The sequence below is a fragment of the Cetorhinus maximus genome, chromosome 13 (genome assembly GCF_964194155.1).
Source record: "Cetorhinus maximus chromosome 13, sCetMax3.hap1.1, whole genome shotgun sequence".
Classification (NCBI taxonomy): domain Eukaryota; kingdom Metazoa; phylum Chordata; class Chondrichthyes; order Lamniformes; family Cetorhinidae; genus Cetorhinus; species Cetorhinus maximus.
This window is the reverse complement of record NC_135891.1, coordinates 26,864,367-26,880,513: the sequence shown is the minus strand read 5'-3', so window position 1 is coordinate 26,880,513 and position 16,147 is coordinate 26,864,367. Positions and strand designations below refer to the sequence as shown.

The following is a 16,147-nucleotide window of genomic DNA, read 5'->3' as shown; positions in this document are numbered from 1 at the left end:
AATGCCCTACTTAACAACATTGTGGGAGCACATTCACTACGTGTACTGCAGTTCTTCAAGAATAAGGCCCACCCCACCTTGTGAAGGACAGCTGAGAATAGGCAATAAATGCTACCAATGCCCACATCCTTAGAATTAATAAAAATAAAAGGCCGGGTTTGATGATGTGCAGTCTTGAACAGAGTGTGAATGCTTAACACTATTTAATGGGGAAAAATAGACAAATAAATTGGCAGATTTCATCTCTTCCCAATGCTTAAAATGTTGTAAATTACAAAACATTGTTTTAGCTATATATTTTTGAACATGGCTTTTTTTCCAAATATTCAGTGCAAATGTTAGTTAGGAAAGGGATTAACTTCGGAAAGCTATAATGTTGCTATTAAGTATTGTGAAGATTATTGTTTGCATCCTAAATTAGTGGCTAGGCAATGCAACCGAGAACACATTTCATATTATAAATGACATTTTGTGTTTAACCTTATGTAACCTTAATTATGATTTTTAAGAATACTAATAGATTTTGTCAATGTGATACATTGCCATTTGTTTATGTTTAGTAGACTAATTGAGTTTAGTAGGAGATTGATGTGTGTTAAATCTCTTCTACAGGTTGCTCACTGGCAATAGCATTTCTAAGCATTTGAATTTGATCACAACGCACAATGTCCAAGTTAAAAAGTTCCGAATCGGTTAAGGTGGTTGTGCGATGTCGACCAATGAACGAGAAGGAAATTGCAGGTGGCTATGGAAGAATTGTTGACATAGATGCAAAACTGGGTCAGATTTTGGTGAAAAACCCCAAAGGAGGTCCAAGTGAACTACCCAAGACTTTCACATTTGATGCTGTTTATGACTACAATTCCAAACAAGTAGAACTATATGATGAGACCTTTCGGCCTCTTGTGGAATCAGTTCTACTGGGTTTTAATGGGACAATTTTTGCTTATGGACAGACTGGAACAGGAAAAACATACACCATGGAGGGACTCCGCACCGACCCTGAAAGGAGAGGTGTAATCCCAAATTCCTTTGAGCACATATTCACACACATCTCTCGATCTCAAAATCAGCAATACTTGGTAAGAGCATCATACCTGGAGATTTACCAAGAAGAAATAAAAGATCTACTAGCAAAAGATCAAACTAAAAGGTTGGAGCTAAAGGAGAGGCCAGACACTGGTGTATACGTCAAAGACTTGTCTTCCTTTGTGACAAAAAATGTGAAAGAAATTGAACATGTTATGAATGTTGGCAATCAGAATCGGTCTGTTGGTGCTACAAATATGAATGAACACAGCTCTCGTTCCCATGCCATCTTTGTTATAACAGTTGAATGCAGTGAAATTGGACTTGACGGAGAGAACCATATCCGTGTCGGAAAGTTGAATTTAGTAGACCTTGCTGGCAGTGAACGACAAGCTAAAACTGGAGCTCAAGGGGAACGGTTAAAAGAAGCAACAAAAATTAACCTCTCTCTCTCAGCACTGGGCAATGTAATATCTGCACTTGTGGATGGGAAAAGCACTCATATTCCCTACAGGGATTCAAAGCTAACTCGATTGCTTCAGGACTCATTGGGGGGGAATGCCAAGACTGTTATGGTGGCAAATATTGGTCCTGCTTCCTATAACTGTGAAGAGACACTTACAACACTACGATATGCAAATCGTGCCAAGAACATTAAGAATAAACCACGTGTAAATGAAGATCCAAAAGATGCACTTTTGAGAGAATTCCAGGAGGAGATAGCTCGGCTGAAAGCTCAACTAGCAAAGCGGGGTGTAGGCAAGCGGAAGAAGAAGAATCGAAGGAGGCAGGGGGTAGAAGGAGAGGACGAAATAGAGGAGGATGATGGAGATGGAGAAGAGGATGAAGGAATTAAAAATGAACCTGAATACTGGAGGGAACAACAGGAAAAGCTGGAGAGAGAAAAGAAAGCCATTCTGGATGACCACAGCTTAGTGGCAGATGAGAAACAGAAGCTGTTACGGGAAAAGGAGAAAAAGATGGGAGATGTGCGGAGAGAAAGAGAAGCCTCAGAGACTCTTGCTACTAAAATTAAGGTATAGTAATAAAGTACTGCCTGAGTTATTGGTTAGTCTGAATTGTCATTCGTAATACTTTGAAACTTGGTTTATATAGATAACTTGAAAACACCAGTTAAGATGGAAGTGTCAAGTGACTCGCTATATATCTTGCATTGTTTTGTGCAAAGCATGTTTGGCACACAGTTATCGATGTTAAGTTCAATGCAGTCTCAAACTGATTTGAAAGAAAGTTGTTACAAAACTTGCCCCTCCCAAAACATTAGAGAAACAGGAAATGGAACCAGTATATTGATTTGAAATGTGTTTCTATTTCCTGTGTAAATAGGGTATAAGTAAAATAACATAAATTCCAATCATCTTTGCTCAGTTATTAGTTCTACTATAAAGAACTGTTCTAATTAAAAGGTAAATAGAACCTTTTTGTTAAAAGTACCTCCCTCCCTCTGCTTCTAGCAAATAGAGTTATTTGATCAGAACTGCTAATGTTGCAAAACTCAAGCTTTCAGCAATGATGTCATGAGTGAATTACAGCAGTGTTTCTCTAATTGTAAATACATTCAGATTCTTATTCACTCTGTACCAAGTGAATGAGAGTTTATAACGCCTGTGTGGATTTAATTTTGATGAATAAGTTTTATTCTGTTTCTCACCAGTCCTTAGAACCAGGGTTGGAAGTGGCTGTGGATATCTGCCATGACCAGCATGATGTGATTCAAAATCCAAAAGATGGCACATGGAAAGCGCTTTTTTTGTAGAGGTGGGGGGTGATACCAAATAAATTAGTTCTCTTAATATAGATTTTGCACCTATCTTTGTGACCTAATTGGCACAAAATATCTTACTATCTTATTTTGATAAACCTGCATGTTTTGGGTTTCAATATAGTCTTGCAATAATATCACATGAAAATTCAAGTTTATATATTTTTTCAAAACTGCTAGTTGAAATTGTGGGCATGCACACAGGAGTCAAAACTAAGCGTAAGCTGCAGATAAAGTAGGATTAAAGGGCAAGGGCTTTTAAAGACATACATTCTGCCCTATTTTTTATAAATTCCTCTGTCCACACTTATAATGGAAACTTCACATACCTGTATAACCTTGTCAATTTGTAATAATAAATTACAGGCACTGCAGCACTTCCCCTGCCAGAAGAGTATATTTGCAGAGTGAAACTTTTACATTGGCAATTTCTTTTGTAAGTGTGAACATAGGAACTTTATGATGGAATAGTGACAGGAAGTGCATACAGACATAAGATTTTTTTTTTAATATATTGCTAGTTAGCTTCCCATTGCATTGCACAGACTAAGTTAGAAAGAGGGTCACTATCTTACCTGCATCTGCTGACTTTGTTTTAGCTTTTCTTCATACTTGTTTTCTTTCACACACTTTTATGCCTTCACCTTCAGTCCCACGCTGAGAGGTGCAAACCAGGAACAGTTGCCTGAGCAAGGGATGCAAGTGTTGAAGAGTGGAAAATCTACATTACTGGAAAATTGTAAAATATTGACTAGTAAATTTGATGGAATTGTAGCACCTGATTCTTGTCATTGGATGAAAAATATCAACCAAGAAATATTGAGAAAGCTGTACTTATTGTAAGTTTGAAATAAAAATGTACAGCAGGTGTGTCAACAGAAAGGTGAGCCAGCATTTTAGAGGTCGGCCTTCAGTCAGAACTACTATTTCTTCAACAGCAACAGCTTTGGTTTATGTTGAAAAAAGTCCCCAGAAGGCACTTTACAGAAACACAATGAGACAAAAATTAACATTGAACCAAAAGGGATATTCAGAAGAGCGATTAAAGTATTAGAATGTTTTAAGGAGGATCTCAAAGGAAAGGTGAAGAGGGAGGAGGGATGCAAAAGGATTTAACTAGGATATTCTTGAGTGTAGGGTCTAGACAGCTGAAGGCATAATCGCTATTGGGTGGAGCGATGGCAGTGGAAATCACATATGCTAATGAGCCATTTATCTTCAGCATTTCTGTCTTTGACTGTTGTTTCATAGTAGAGGAAGAGACGGTATGGAGAGTGAGCAGGCAATTGGAGTTAGTTTTAAATTGATTTAGTACATAGCACAGACACAATGGGACAAACCCCATGTTGTGCGCATCGCTATTTCAATAGTTCTTTTTCTGCAGTTCTTATTTTTTGCCACAGAGTGGTGCTGTGCAGAAACACAACAATTGCTGATGGCAGCAATGAATCTATTTACAATTAGAGAAACGCTTCTGTAGTGCACTAATGATTTCATTACTGATAGCTTGAGTTTTGCAGCGTTAATAATCCTGGTCAAGTAACCAATCTTCTTTTCAGTTTTGACATATGTGGAAAGTTTCTAACTGAGTGTTAAATGAAAGAAAAATATAATTCAAATTAATGCTCATCTCCTTTACCAGGAACAAAACATTAGTAGAAAATAAAAGTATTATTTGTCTTCAAATTTGCTTACTTTTCAGTTAAAATATAGGCATTTAGTATAAAATTATCATTTAATAGCTTTCAGGGACTTAAATTTCAAAGAATAGGATGATAGACAGGTGTTCCCCACTTAGGAAATTACAGGTTAACATTTGTGCATTGTTTTTGCACAAGGCTGAATGATAAGTAATTAAATTTTAATGTTTCCTTCAATAGGCTATGGAAAGCAAACTTCTAGTAGGAGGCAAGAATATTGTGGATCACACAAATGAACAGCAGAAGGTTCTGGAACAGAGGCGTCAAGAAATTGCAGAACAGGTAACTCGGGGCAGACAGGATAGATTCAAAAGCAAAATATTGCTGGTGCGGGAAATCTGCCATCAAAACATGGAATTCTGCAATTATGCAGCCTGACCTGCTGAGTATTTCCAGCATTTTCTGTTTTTAACACCACAAAAACAAAAAAAGCTGGAAAAACTCAGCAGGTCTGACAGCATCTGTGGAGAGGAACACAGTTAACGTTTCGAGTCCGTATAACTCTTCAACAGAACTAAGGAAAAATAGAAAAGAGGTGAAATATAAGCTGGTTTAAGGGGGGTGGGGGGGGGGGGACAGGTAGAGCTGGATAGAGGGCCAATGATAGGTGGAGATTGCCAAAAGATGTCATAGACAAAAGGACAAAGAGATGTTGACGGTGGTGATATACATGGTTAAGGGAAATAGCTAATTCAGAGGATTCAATTGGATGGGTCGAGGGCTGGACTAAGTCATCCCAATGGTGAAAGAAGATAGAAAAGACAGTGTGGTTGTATGGATACAGCTAATATCACCACCGTCAACACCTCTTTGTCCTTTTGTCTATGACATCTTTTGGCAATCTCCACCTATCACTGGCCCTCTATCCAGCTCTCCCTGTCTCATCCCCCCTTAAACCAGCTTATATTTCACTTCTCTAACATTTTTCCTTAGTTCTGTTGAAGAGTCATATGGACTTGAAACGTTAACTGTATTCCTCTCCGCAGATGCTGCCAGACCTGCTGAGTTTTTCCAGGTATTTTTGTTTTTGTTTTTGTTTTGGATTTCCAACATCTGCAGTTTTTTGCTTTTATTTTCTGTTTTTATTTCAGCAAAGATTCAAAATTGCTTTAAGTTACAAATTAGAAGTGAACTGCTATAAAGGGTTTAAGATTATTTGCTTTGGTTGCGTCTCACCAAGATCAAGCAGCACTTATAATGTAGGAACAAGAGCATTTTTTATTTTACCTGCACTGCTTTGGTTTCTTGTAGGAAATTATTTATCATTTCTTGCTCAGTTAAAGGTGAAATGGTCACCTCAGTTAAAGGTGAAATGATGCCAGATTTGGTGCTAGTCGCATCAGTCGCCAGGCTATGGAGAGCCATTAGAAGGCATGACTATTCTGGATATCACTGATGAACAGCAAAGGGTTCTGGTAGAACGTCATAGTTGCTTTAAGTATTTTAACCAAGTTTTCTGTCTTTCAAGATAAGCTTAGTTATATAAAAAAAGATTATTCTTGTCACCAATTTTGATCTGGTTATTTTGAGCTGTGAACAGATTGATCTGCAGTACTTTAGAGTCATTTACAGCACAGTTTATTTCCTTCAAGTGTCCATCCAATTTTTGAAGTCTTTTGAAGATTGATTGTCTCCACTTCCATCACCCTTGTAGGCAGCAAGTTCAAGGTCATTGCCACTCACTGCATTAAAAAGTTCTTCCTCTTCCTCATATACCCCATGCATCTCCTAACCAAAATCTTAAATCTCTGTCGTCTGTTCCTTGTACTATCAGTTAATGGGAATATTTTTTTTCTTGTCTACCTTATCAAAACCTGTCATAGTCTTGTACACCTCTAACAAATCTCACCTCAACCTCCTTTGCTCCAAGGCGAACAACCGCAGCTTCTCCAACCTAACCATGTGGCTTAAATCCCTCACCCCTAGACCCTTTCTGGTAAACCACCTCTACACCCTATCAATAACTCTCACTTCCTTTTGAAAGTGTGATGACCAGAACTGGATACAATATTCTGGTTGTGGCCTAACCTTTCTACAGGTTTAGCATAACTTCCCTGATTTTGTACTTACTACCTCTATTTATGAAGCTCAAGATTCCAGATACTTTGCTAACCACACTCTCAACATGTCCTGCCACCTTCAAAGATCAATGCATATGCACCCGCAGGTTCCTCTGTCCCTGCACACTCTTTAAAACTGTTCCATTAAGTCGCTACTACCCCTCCTTATCCTGTATGCCAAAATGCATCATCTCATACTTCTCTGCATTAAATTCCATCTGCCCATTCTGATAGCCTAGATCCTGTTTCAGTTGATTGGAATCACCCTCACTGTTTGCCACTCCTCCCAAGTTTGGTGTCATTAGCAATTTTTAAATTTTTACTTTGTATTCTAATATCCAAGTCATTTATTCTATACATATAGAAAGCAGGGATCCTCACACCGACTCTTAGGGAACACTACTGTCTACCATGTACCATCCACCAGTCTGAAGAATGACCATTTACCATGACTCGCATTTTTTTGTCCTTAAGGCCCAATTTTTATTAAAGCTGAAACTGAACCTGCTATTCCATGAGCCTCGGTTTTATTAACCAGCCTTTTATGTGGTACTTCCTTAAAACCCATATAGACAACATTCATAGCATTCCCTTCATCAGCCTTCTTTGTTACTTCATAGAAAAATTCAATTAGACGGGTGAAGCATAATCTGCCTTTTACAAATCCATGCTGGCTCTCCTTAATTAACTCAAAATTCTCCGAGTGCCTGTTGATTCTTTAATTTCCCCACATTTTTGTTTCTAAAACTTTACACAACACTGTTATTAAACTGACTGGCCTGTAGTTACTAGGACTGTCCTTACATCCTTTCTGGAATAAGGGTGCACATTTGCCATTCTGCAATCCTCAGGCACCTTCCTTGCACCCCCTCCCCCACCTGCCAAGTATCTAGGGAAGATTGGAAGATTATGGCAAGCCCTTTGGCTGTCTTCACCCCCTACAAACACACACACCCCCTCCAATTCCTATAGCAATCTGGATGCAAGCTAACTGGACCAGGTGACTTATCCACTCTCAGCATAGCCAGCCTTTCTAGCACCACCTACCTTTCAATTTTCACCCAACCCATTACTTCTACCATCTCCGCTTCTACCGATTACCAATGTAAAATTTAAAATGTTTTAAATATGAAGTAATTTTATCAATTGTTTATTTTAAATTATGCACATTGCCTAAGTGTCACTAATCTTCAGCCAAGTTTGTAATATACTAAGTGCCCTCTGCTCTGATTACTGCAGAGCCCATTCCTGTTGAGATCCGAGTTTTTACTAGAGGAAGTGCAAAAACAGACCACCTCTGGTGACAAGCGTAGTCATTTTCCACAATTTGGATCGGCAAGAAAAGCAGCTCAATCCTCCTTCAGCCTGTTGATCATGCGCTAATTGAGCAAATTGATTGGCTATGTGATGCCACAACAATTAGTCTGAAACTTCTTAGTGCTTCCTCTCCTGATTGGTTGCTCCCTAATGTCAATTGCTTTCCTTTCCCTTCCCAGTCAGGTTGCTGTCTCTTGTGTTCTCCCTTTGTTCACCACCAACCCTCAGCCTCAATTAACTGTCAATAAATACTGACTAATCTAATAGGAAGATAAAGAGGGTGATTATAAATGAAGACAGGAGACATTTGTGAGAAAAATATCAATGGGATGTTTGGACCAAAAGTTCATGTTTTAAAAAACATTTTATCCACCATGCCATCACAGAAATGAAGTTCTGTCTAGAAGATTTTGGTCACCTGTCTTAATATTTCCTGATACATTCTTTATCAAATTTTGTTTAATAATGCACATATGAAGCACCTTGAAACGTTTGACTTCATTAAAGTGCTAATGTGAGTTATTTGTTTTTGAGAAGTCCATGTACAAATTGAAGATAAGTTCTCAAATGATTTCCTCCAATGTCTTCCATCCTGACTATTTTCTGTTAAGAAACGTCGGGAACGTGAGATGCAGCAGCAAATGGAGACTCAGGATGAAGAGACACTGGAGCTGAAGGAGACATACAGTTCTCTCCAGCAAGAAGTGGATGTCAAAACTAAGAAGCTGAAAAAGGTAAGTTGGGTTTCAAAGTTCTATGGTTATTTACTTCCTTCCAAGAAATACAACAATGTAATGGAAAAGCAGATGTAAAACTTTAAAATGCAAGTCTCTAAAGACAATTGTAAAATCAGAAGTGTGCCCATAACCAGCAAATTAGTATGTTTGTTCTTGCAGTTATTAAAATAGTAGGCATTTCTGAGCTAATTGGAAATACGTTACCAAAATGAAATTAAAACTTTAATTTAACATATCCAAGTAATTTTAGTACTTCAAAATGTAAAACAAATTAGAGAAGAAGGTTCCTAAACCAAAAAATAAATTGGGTGGCTGTGCTTGCATTGTCATTTCAGCAAAAATCCTGAAGAATGGGAGGGTGCATGGTTGATCCAACTGCCCCATCCCACCCAGAAGACCTTTTAATCTTAACCATCCTTTCCACCCGAGTGGGTGGATGTGTGTTAGTATGGAATGAGTGACCCCTGCATCTTCTAGCAGTCTGCTCATTGGTTGAGAATGCCTGCAGGCAGATTATTGACCACAGCTATAGGCTCACATGGCTTGAGTAGAAATTGGAGGTCTTGAAAGAAAAAAATATTTAACAAAGTAGCCTTACAAACATGACATCATCTGTGTTCCTACCCCATCATCTATTGCTCGCCTATTTTACAGAGCACAGATTCCTTCTCCTACCTTTGGTTTTAAAAAAACCCAAGTAGAGTTGTCAATGTCTTCATGACCCTCAACCCCCTCTTCATCATTTGATAATCAAGCTCCCTTTTTAAGAGTTCAGTTGACTCCAAATTGAATTTCTCTGGTAGCCTGTTCTGCCCAACCGGTATCCTGTGGACAGGGACAGTTTTTCCCACTCTACAACCCTACTTGCAGCTGTGAATTTTGTACTTGAGTTCTCTATTCCCATGCTCATCTTTGAACAGCTCACTTAATTAAACCGTATCTATAGTTTTCAATATTTTGAAGATTTGCATCATTATCATTGGCATATACTGATGAAAAGAACATACTAAAAAAGATGGACAGGAAAAAAATCTACTGGTCAATCCAGCCTGTACCACACAAATGTGGTGACTTGTACATCACAATGCATACTTTGAGGGGATCAAACTAGTCTACTTTATTTAATAGTAGATTGCTTGCAAATACACCCTATCTCTCTGTTTGCTCTGGTTTTGCTTCACAACATACTTTAGTTACTTGAACCATTCTTCCTATCTTAGAATCATCTTTATCATTCTTAACTGAACCCCTTCTAACGTTTTGAGTTAGGGTGGCAAAAAGTGCATGCACTTCAGAATTAGTATCCTATTAACCTGTGCAATGTTAATATATTTAACATTACATTGGTCACTGCTTCACACTGACCAGTTATTTTCAGGGTATAGATTACTGATCATATCTAAATGATTTTCCTTTTCTTCATCTGCCTGTGGATTTGAAATAGGTACACTATGGGTGTACCTACACCACAGGGACTGCAGCGATTCAAGAAGGCAGCTCACCACTTCTTGAGAGCAATTAGCAATGGGCAATAAAGGCTGGCCTAGCCAGCGACGACCACATCCCGTAAATGAATTTTAAAAAATTAATGTGACATACATTTACTGTTCTTTGCATAGGGAACCATGTATCCATATTAAAATCCACCTGCTATATCTGAGTCCATCTACGCAGTTAGTGTAAGCCTCTCAGAAGATAATCACCTTTCTACTTGTTAACTACCTACATTTGAAATTGGAAATCAGTTTCGTACTAAGCATAAAAGCAAAATCATCTCTGGTTTAAGGCAAAATACTGCGGATGCTGGAAACCTGAAACAGAAATAAAAAATGCTGGAAAAACTCAGCAGGTCTGACAGCATCTGTGGAGAGAAAGACAGAGTTAACGTTTCGAGTCCCTATAACATCTTTCTCTCCACAGATTCTCTAAGACCTGCTGAGGTTTTCCAGCATTTTTTGTTTTTGCATCATCTCTGGTTTGTTGTGAAGATCTCTAATTCACACAAATGAAAGCTTAGATATTTTGTAATATATTTGTTTGTCCCTGATAAACCTTTATGGTGAAAGGGTGCATCTATTTTGGCACCAAAACTATTGGCTGTAGTGTGAGGATTTTCGTATGATAACGCCCTTGTCATATTTTTCAATTAATTCGTTGCTACCATATTAATGAAATTAATCTTTGTATACAATTACTGTAACATTTATAATTTTGTCATAAAATAACTCTGAATACACAAAGCAATGAGTAGCTTTATAATAATAACTTGTGTTCTATCACAAGTGTTTCATTTGCTAAATATTCTCTGGAATTATTATGCTTCATGTTAAAAGATATAGAAGCTAGTAATTGCTGGTTAATAGGCTCTCCTATTTTTGTGTATCAGAAGATGTTATGTCAGGTTAGGTACTCTAGTCACAAAGAAATTTCATCTGACAGTTACTGCTCGATATGTCATGAGGTGTAATCATGTTTTATGGTCAGAATTTGTTTAAGGAAGCCCTTTTTCAAAAACCAATGCTTCTGTGCTAGCCCAGTGACTACTTACAAGCAGTCTGATTGACATACTATTAATTTGTATTTAGTAGTTTAAACAATTTCTTTTGTTAGCTATTTGCTAAGCTCCAGGCAGTAAAAGCTGAGATTCATGATCTGCAAGAGGAACACATCAAAGAACGACAAGAACTGGAACAAACACAGAATGAACTAACCAGGGAACTCAAACTTAAGTATGTATCCGGTATAGGAGGAAAAATACACTTAAACTCCCTTCTTCAACTATCGTATTTATTTCAAAATTCTTCCAGTAAGTCACCGGTCGTTTATCATAGGTTTGTTTGCTTGATGCATGCTATTTGCTTGTTACCAAAATTCATTGATCGCAATAAACTGAATTACTCCACATGCGTGGAATGTTGAAACAAGACTTTATCTGTTTTAATAGTTTTTTACTAAGTTAAAAGGAAAATTCGAGATATTTTGGAAAAGAACATATTTTGCAAGGATCTAATTGAAGTTTTCAAAATGATAATGGATTTTGGCATTGATTCAGACAAATTGATCTTTATAGTGTAAAGATCAAATACCAGGTTACGTGTAGAAAGTGGAAGGAAGTTGGACAGAACTTCTTTATAGGATTGTGGAGTAGTTTAGAATGTTAGTAAAAGATGAGTAAGTTTCAAAAATAATTTCTGATCACTAAAGTGATTTCTCTTACCCTCCCCAACCCCCACTCCTGCCCCTCTTTCCCCCTCCTCCCCACCCCCAAGTAGTGTTCATTGTGGGTAATACCTTTCTAAAAAAGAAATCTAGTGAGAATGACCTTACACACAGTTGGATATATAAATTATTGTTATTCATGGGCATTGAAAGGAAAATCTATTTATTTTACATAGGCTTGAAGTTTACCTTTCACATAGGTCTGAACAAAAAAACTTCTTATTATTTTATTTTAAGGCACCTTGTAATTGAGAACTTCATACCTTTGGAAGAAAAGAATAAAATAATGAACAGAGCTTATTTTGATGACGAAGAGGACCAATGGAAGACCCAGCCTATTACACGAATTGAAGGGTGTGGTATAGTAGTTATACATGCTTAGCTTTTCATAAAATTTATAGCATCGAAACAAGCTATTCTGTCCAACCAGTCTGTCAGTGTTTATGCTTCCCTGACCCCAGCCTTCTCCCATCCTTCTTCATCTAACCCTATCTGAATTTCCAAATATTCTTTTCTCTGTCATGTGTTTATCTTGCTTCCCTTAAATACATCTGTGACTTGTCCTTTAAAAGTATCTATACCTAATTTATGAGTGAGCAATTATCTTTCCCCTTAAATTCCTAATTTATGAGTGAGCAATTATCTTTCCCCTTCAATTTCAAATGTCTCCCTTCGTTTTCTCCTTATGTCACATCACCGCTTAGTCTCACTGGTGAATATTGAGGCAAAGGAATTATTCACTACTACTGTTATTATCTCTGTGGTTAATTTATGAACTGCTTTTTGACCCTATACCTATTCCATATTTATTCTAAAGCCTTCAGCTGCATGTTAATGTACCGTATCAGTTTCAACGGTAATATAGTGTATCCCTGTTGACTGCTCCCACCTGTGCTACCATCACCCACTCAGTCCCCATTCATTACTCTGAATCCATTGGATCATGGAAAATCTCTATCTTAACCCTGGATGCCTTGGTACAGATGTTGCAGCAGCAATTTTGAGAGTTACCAGCCCTGTTACCCTGTTAACACCATCTAGTGTCTTTATCAAAAGTACATTTAAGCATACTTGAGCATTAAGTACATTTGTTTTGTGGAGAATCCACCAAATCTTTTACTGCATTAGTAATATGATCCTTCAAATTTTTTTGGTCTGATTTTAATCAGCTTTGTGCCTGGATGCACTTTTATTTCCCAGACATAAAACAGGGAAAAGGAGCAGGGATTTTTGATGCTTGGGTTTCTGACTCCTTGAAGATATGCATGTGTTTTTTCAGGTTTCCCAAGGGAGGAGTGGTGAAAGCATGCAAATAGTATAGATTCAGGACATCCAGTTGGTGATGATACTAGAGCCAATCTTTATTCAGTCCTACAGTTGTTTACAGAGTTAAACATTACAAGCATACATCTCCTAACTCAACCACACCATAGTTTTGATGTGTTTCTTTATATACACTCAAGTGAAACCTTAGTTAATGCCCACCACCTGCATACAATTAAACACAATTAATATACAATTAATACTGGAGAGGCATCACTTCTCATCTAATTTTTCTGAATCACTGCTTGGAGAATACACTGGCATCAAATGGACATTTGCACTTATATATTATGTAATATTTTTAGTATAGGAGCACATTTCATACCAAAAACCTTGTTTCCTGCTGTCATCTTTATTGGTCAGACTGTTGTTTCAGCTTTTCCCATTGAGATTCCTATATCTATATTTCTCATTTAATCTTCCAAAGACACTTTTCACTGTCAAAGTTTATTGATGTGGCGGTCTTGTAGCGCAGTGAGTAGCATCCCTGCCTCTCAGCCAGAAGCTCCGGGTTCAAGTCCCACTCCAGGACTTGATGGCCAAAGAAGGTGCATTTGTAATGTAGCCGAACAGGTTAAGAATCAATCTGCAAATCCTTTGAACGTATGCCATTGGCAGGCGGTAAGAGTGGGAGAGATCCCTGGTCTGCCATGTGATGGGAAAAAATTTGGAGCCTCTACCATCATTACTCATAGCTCCGGACTGCAACATGCATGCAAAAAATGCTTGTTGACACAGCAGCTCAGACTCCCTGCGGGGTTCAGGGTGGTGATGGGGGAGGTGGGGCTGATGGAGGGGTGGTTGACTCAATTGGCTGAATGGCCGGTGTGGATGATATTGGTGCCAGCAGCACAGGATTCAATCTCCATTGTGTCCAGGGTGGATTTGAAACCTTTTCCTACCTGTGGTGGCAATCACGGCACTGTGGGTCGGACCTGCCCTCAGGCAGAGAACTGAAGAAGAAGAGTTTGTTGATGAAGAAATCAATTACTCAAAATGTTTATTCAAACCATTTCTATCTGCCTTTTCCTTCCAGTATCTGAAATTTCTGAGTTGCAAAGCATTTTAAACAAAACAAATTGCATATTTCACAGTGGCACATGATTAAATTTCAGTTGAATTGTTTGAGAAAAAGAAACAAACATGATGATTTACACACCTGTTGTAGCTTTAATTGCTGTTAATATTATACTCTGAACTACAACTGGTGCATTTTACATAATATCTTGCTATAGATTTTCAACTTTCAAAATGGGAAGGAGTGTGTATGTGTGCGATATACTACACACAATTATATATACATAAAACAAATAAAGGCAGCTTGTATAAAAGTCTGAGTGTAATTTAATAAAGATGGGAATTGACTTGAGTCACTGTAAATTGATGACCTTGATGTTATGCACTACATGGTGTGAACATTCCTATTGTTATAAAATAATGAATCTGGATTAACTGTGACATGCCCCAGGAAATCCACCAGGTGTAATAGATAAAGATTAAGCAAAAATAGTAAAGTCTATCTTTTCAGTATTGCAATATTTTTCACTTTATGACTTCTAGCAATCAGCAGATGATGAAGCGACCTGTATCAGCAATCGGATATAAAAGACCACTTAGTAGTTATGCAAAAATGGCTTTGATATCAAGATCAGACCCCAGATATAGGGTGAGTAAATGAGACTGTATAAATTGTAACTCTCCCTTTTAAGGTCTGTGCTGTTAAAATATTGCCCATTTACAACGGATGAGTATATTTAAATAGTGCAAAGCTAAATTGAACCCATTGCTGCCATGCGAAAGTGATATTTATCCACATACTAATGCTCAGTAGTTTATTCTGATGCCGTAATATTGGGGTGTATGGTTGGCATATTTATTTCTGATTTTTATCCTTCATTTGTAGGCTGAAAACATCTTACTTTTGGAACTGGACATGCCGAGCCGAACTACTCGGGACTATGAAGGACCAGCCATTGCTCCAAAGGTACAGGCTGCACTGGAAGCTGCTCTGCAGGATGAAGATGAGCTTCAAGTAGACGCCTCTACATTTGACCCCCTAAGAAGTGGCAGTGCTAGAAAATCAAAGTCCAGGTGACTGCATAATGAGCCTCAATCATAGTACACTTTCTTTGTTAAAACAGATAATTGCTCATTTTTCTCACTATTAGATCATATGGATTCAAATTTGAACAAGGAAGTGATCTTTCAATTTCAATGTGTTAAATAAGAAGTATATAATTGCAGATAATTAGGCAGGCTTCATATATAGCTGTCCTTCTGATAAGTTCCATTTTTCAATTTGCAAACTGAGAGCTGTTTATTGAATAGCTGTGTTCCTTTCATAAACTCAAACTATACGTAAATAATATATATTACAGTCCTTTCATCTGCACATATATCCTGTCAACTTTTTCCATTGTAACAACTTATATCCACATTTATAATAGAAACTGCCTCTAAACTCATATGTAATACAACATTCCCCCACATTGTTGATGCTGCAGCATTATTGTATGAAATGTTTCTATCGAAATTCATTCATCACTAGGCCAGCATTAATTGCCTATTCTTAATTATCCTTGAAATGGTGATGGTGAGCCATCTTCTTAAACCACTCTAGTCCATGTGTTATTAGGGAGGGAGTTCTAGGGTTTTGACCCAGTGACAATGACAATAGATTTCCATTCAGGATGGTGTGTGACTTGGAAGGGAACTTAAGAGGTAAAGTTGTCCCTACACGCCTACTGCCCTTTACCTTCTAGGTGGTAGAGTATTCAAGTTGGGAGATGCTACAGCGCATCTTGTAGATAGTACACATTCCATGGTGCATTGGTGGTAGCGGGGAGTGAATGTTTGAATTGGTGAATGGGGTGCCAGTCTTGTGTGCTGCTTTGTTCTGGATGATGTCGGGGCTCCTGAGTGTTGTTGAAGCTGCACTCATCTAGGCAAGTGGACAGTATTCCATCACTTTGCTGACTC

At 37.9% G+C, this 16,147-nt stretch overlaps 1 protein-coding gene across 5 annotated transcripts in view; it reads left to right on the top strand.

Annotated features, from left to right (window-relative positions):
- The window catches only part of kif3b (kinesin family member 3B), a 132,248-nt gene that overhangs the window by 103,499 nt on the left and 12,602 nt on the right, over positions 1–16,147 (top strand). For all 5 annotated transcript variants that reach the window (XM_078555148.1, XM_078555149.1, XM_078555144.1 and 2 more), the window contains 7 exons: positions 613–2,066; positions 4,693–4,794; positions 8,501–8,623; positions 11,237–11,355; positions 12,083–12,199; positions 14,729–14,834; positions 15,072–15,259. In XM_078555148.1, coding sequence (XP_078411274.1) covers positions 666–2,066; positions 4,693–4,794; positions 8,501–8,623; positions 11,237–11,355; positions 12,083–12,199; positions 14,729–14,834; positions 15,072–15,259 — 2,156 coding nt within the window. In that variant the 5' untranslated portion in view covers positions 613–665. The remainder of the gene's footprint in view (positions 1–612; positions 2,067–4,692; positions 4,795–8,500; positions 8,624–11,236; positions 11,356–12,082; positions 12,200–14,728; positions 14,835–15,071; positions 15,260–16,147) is intronic.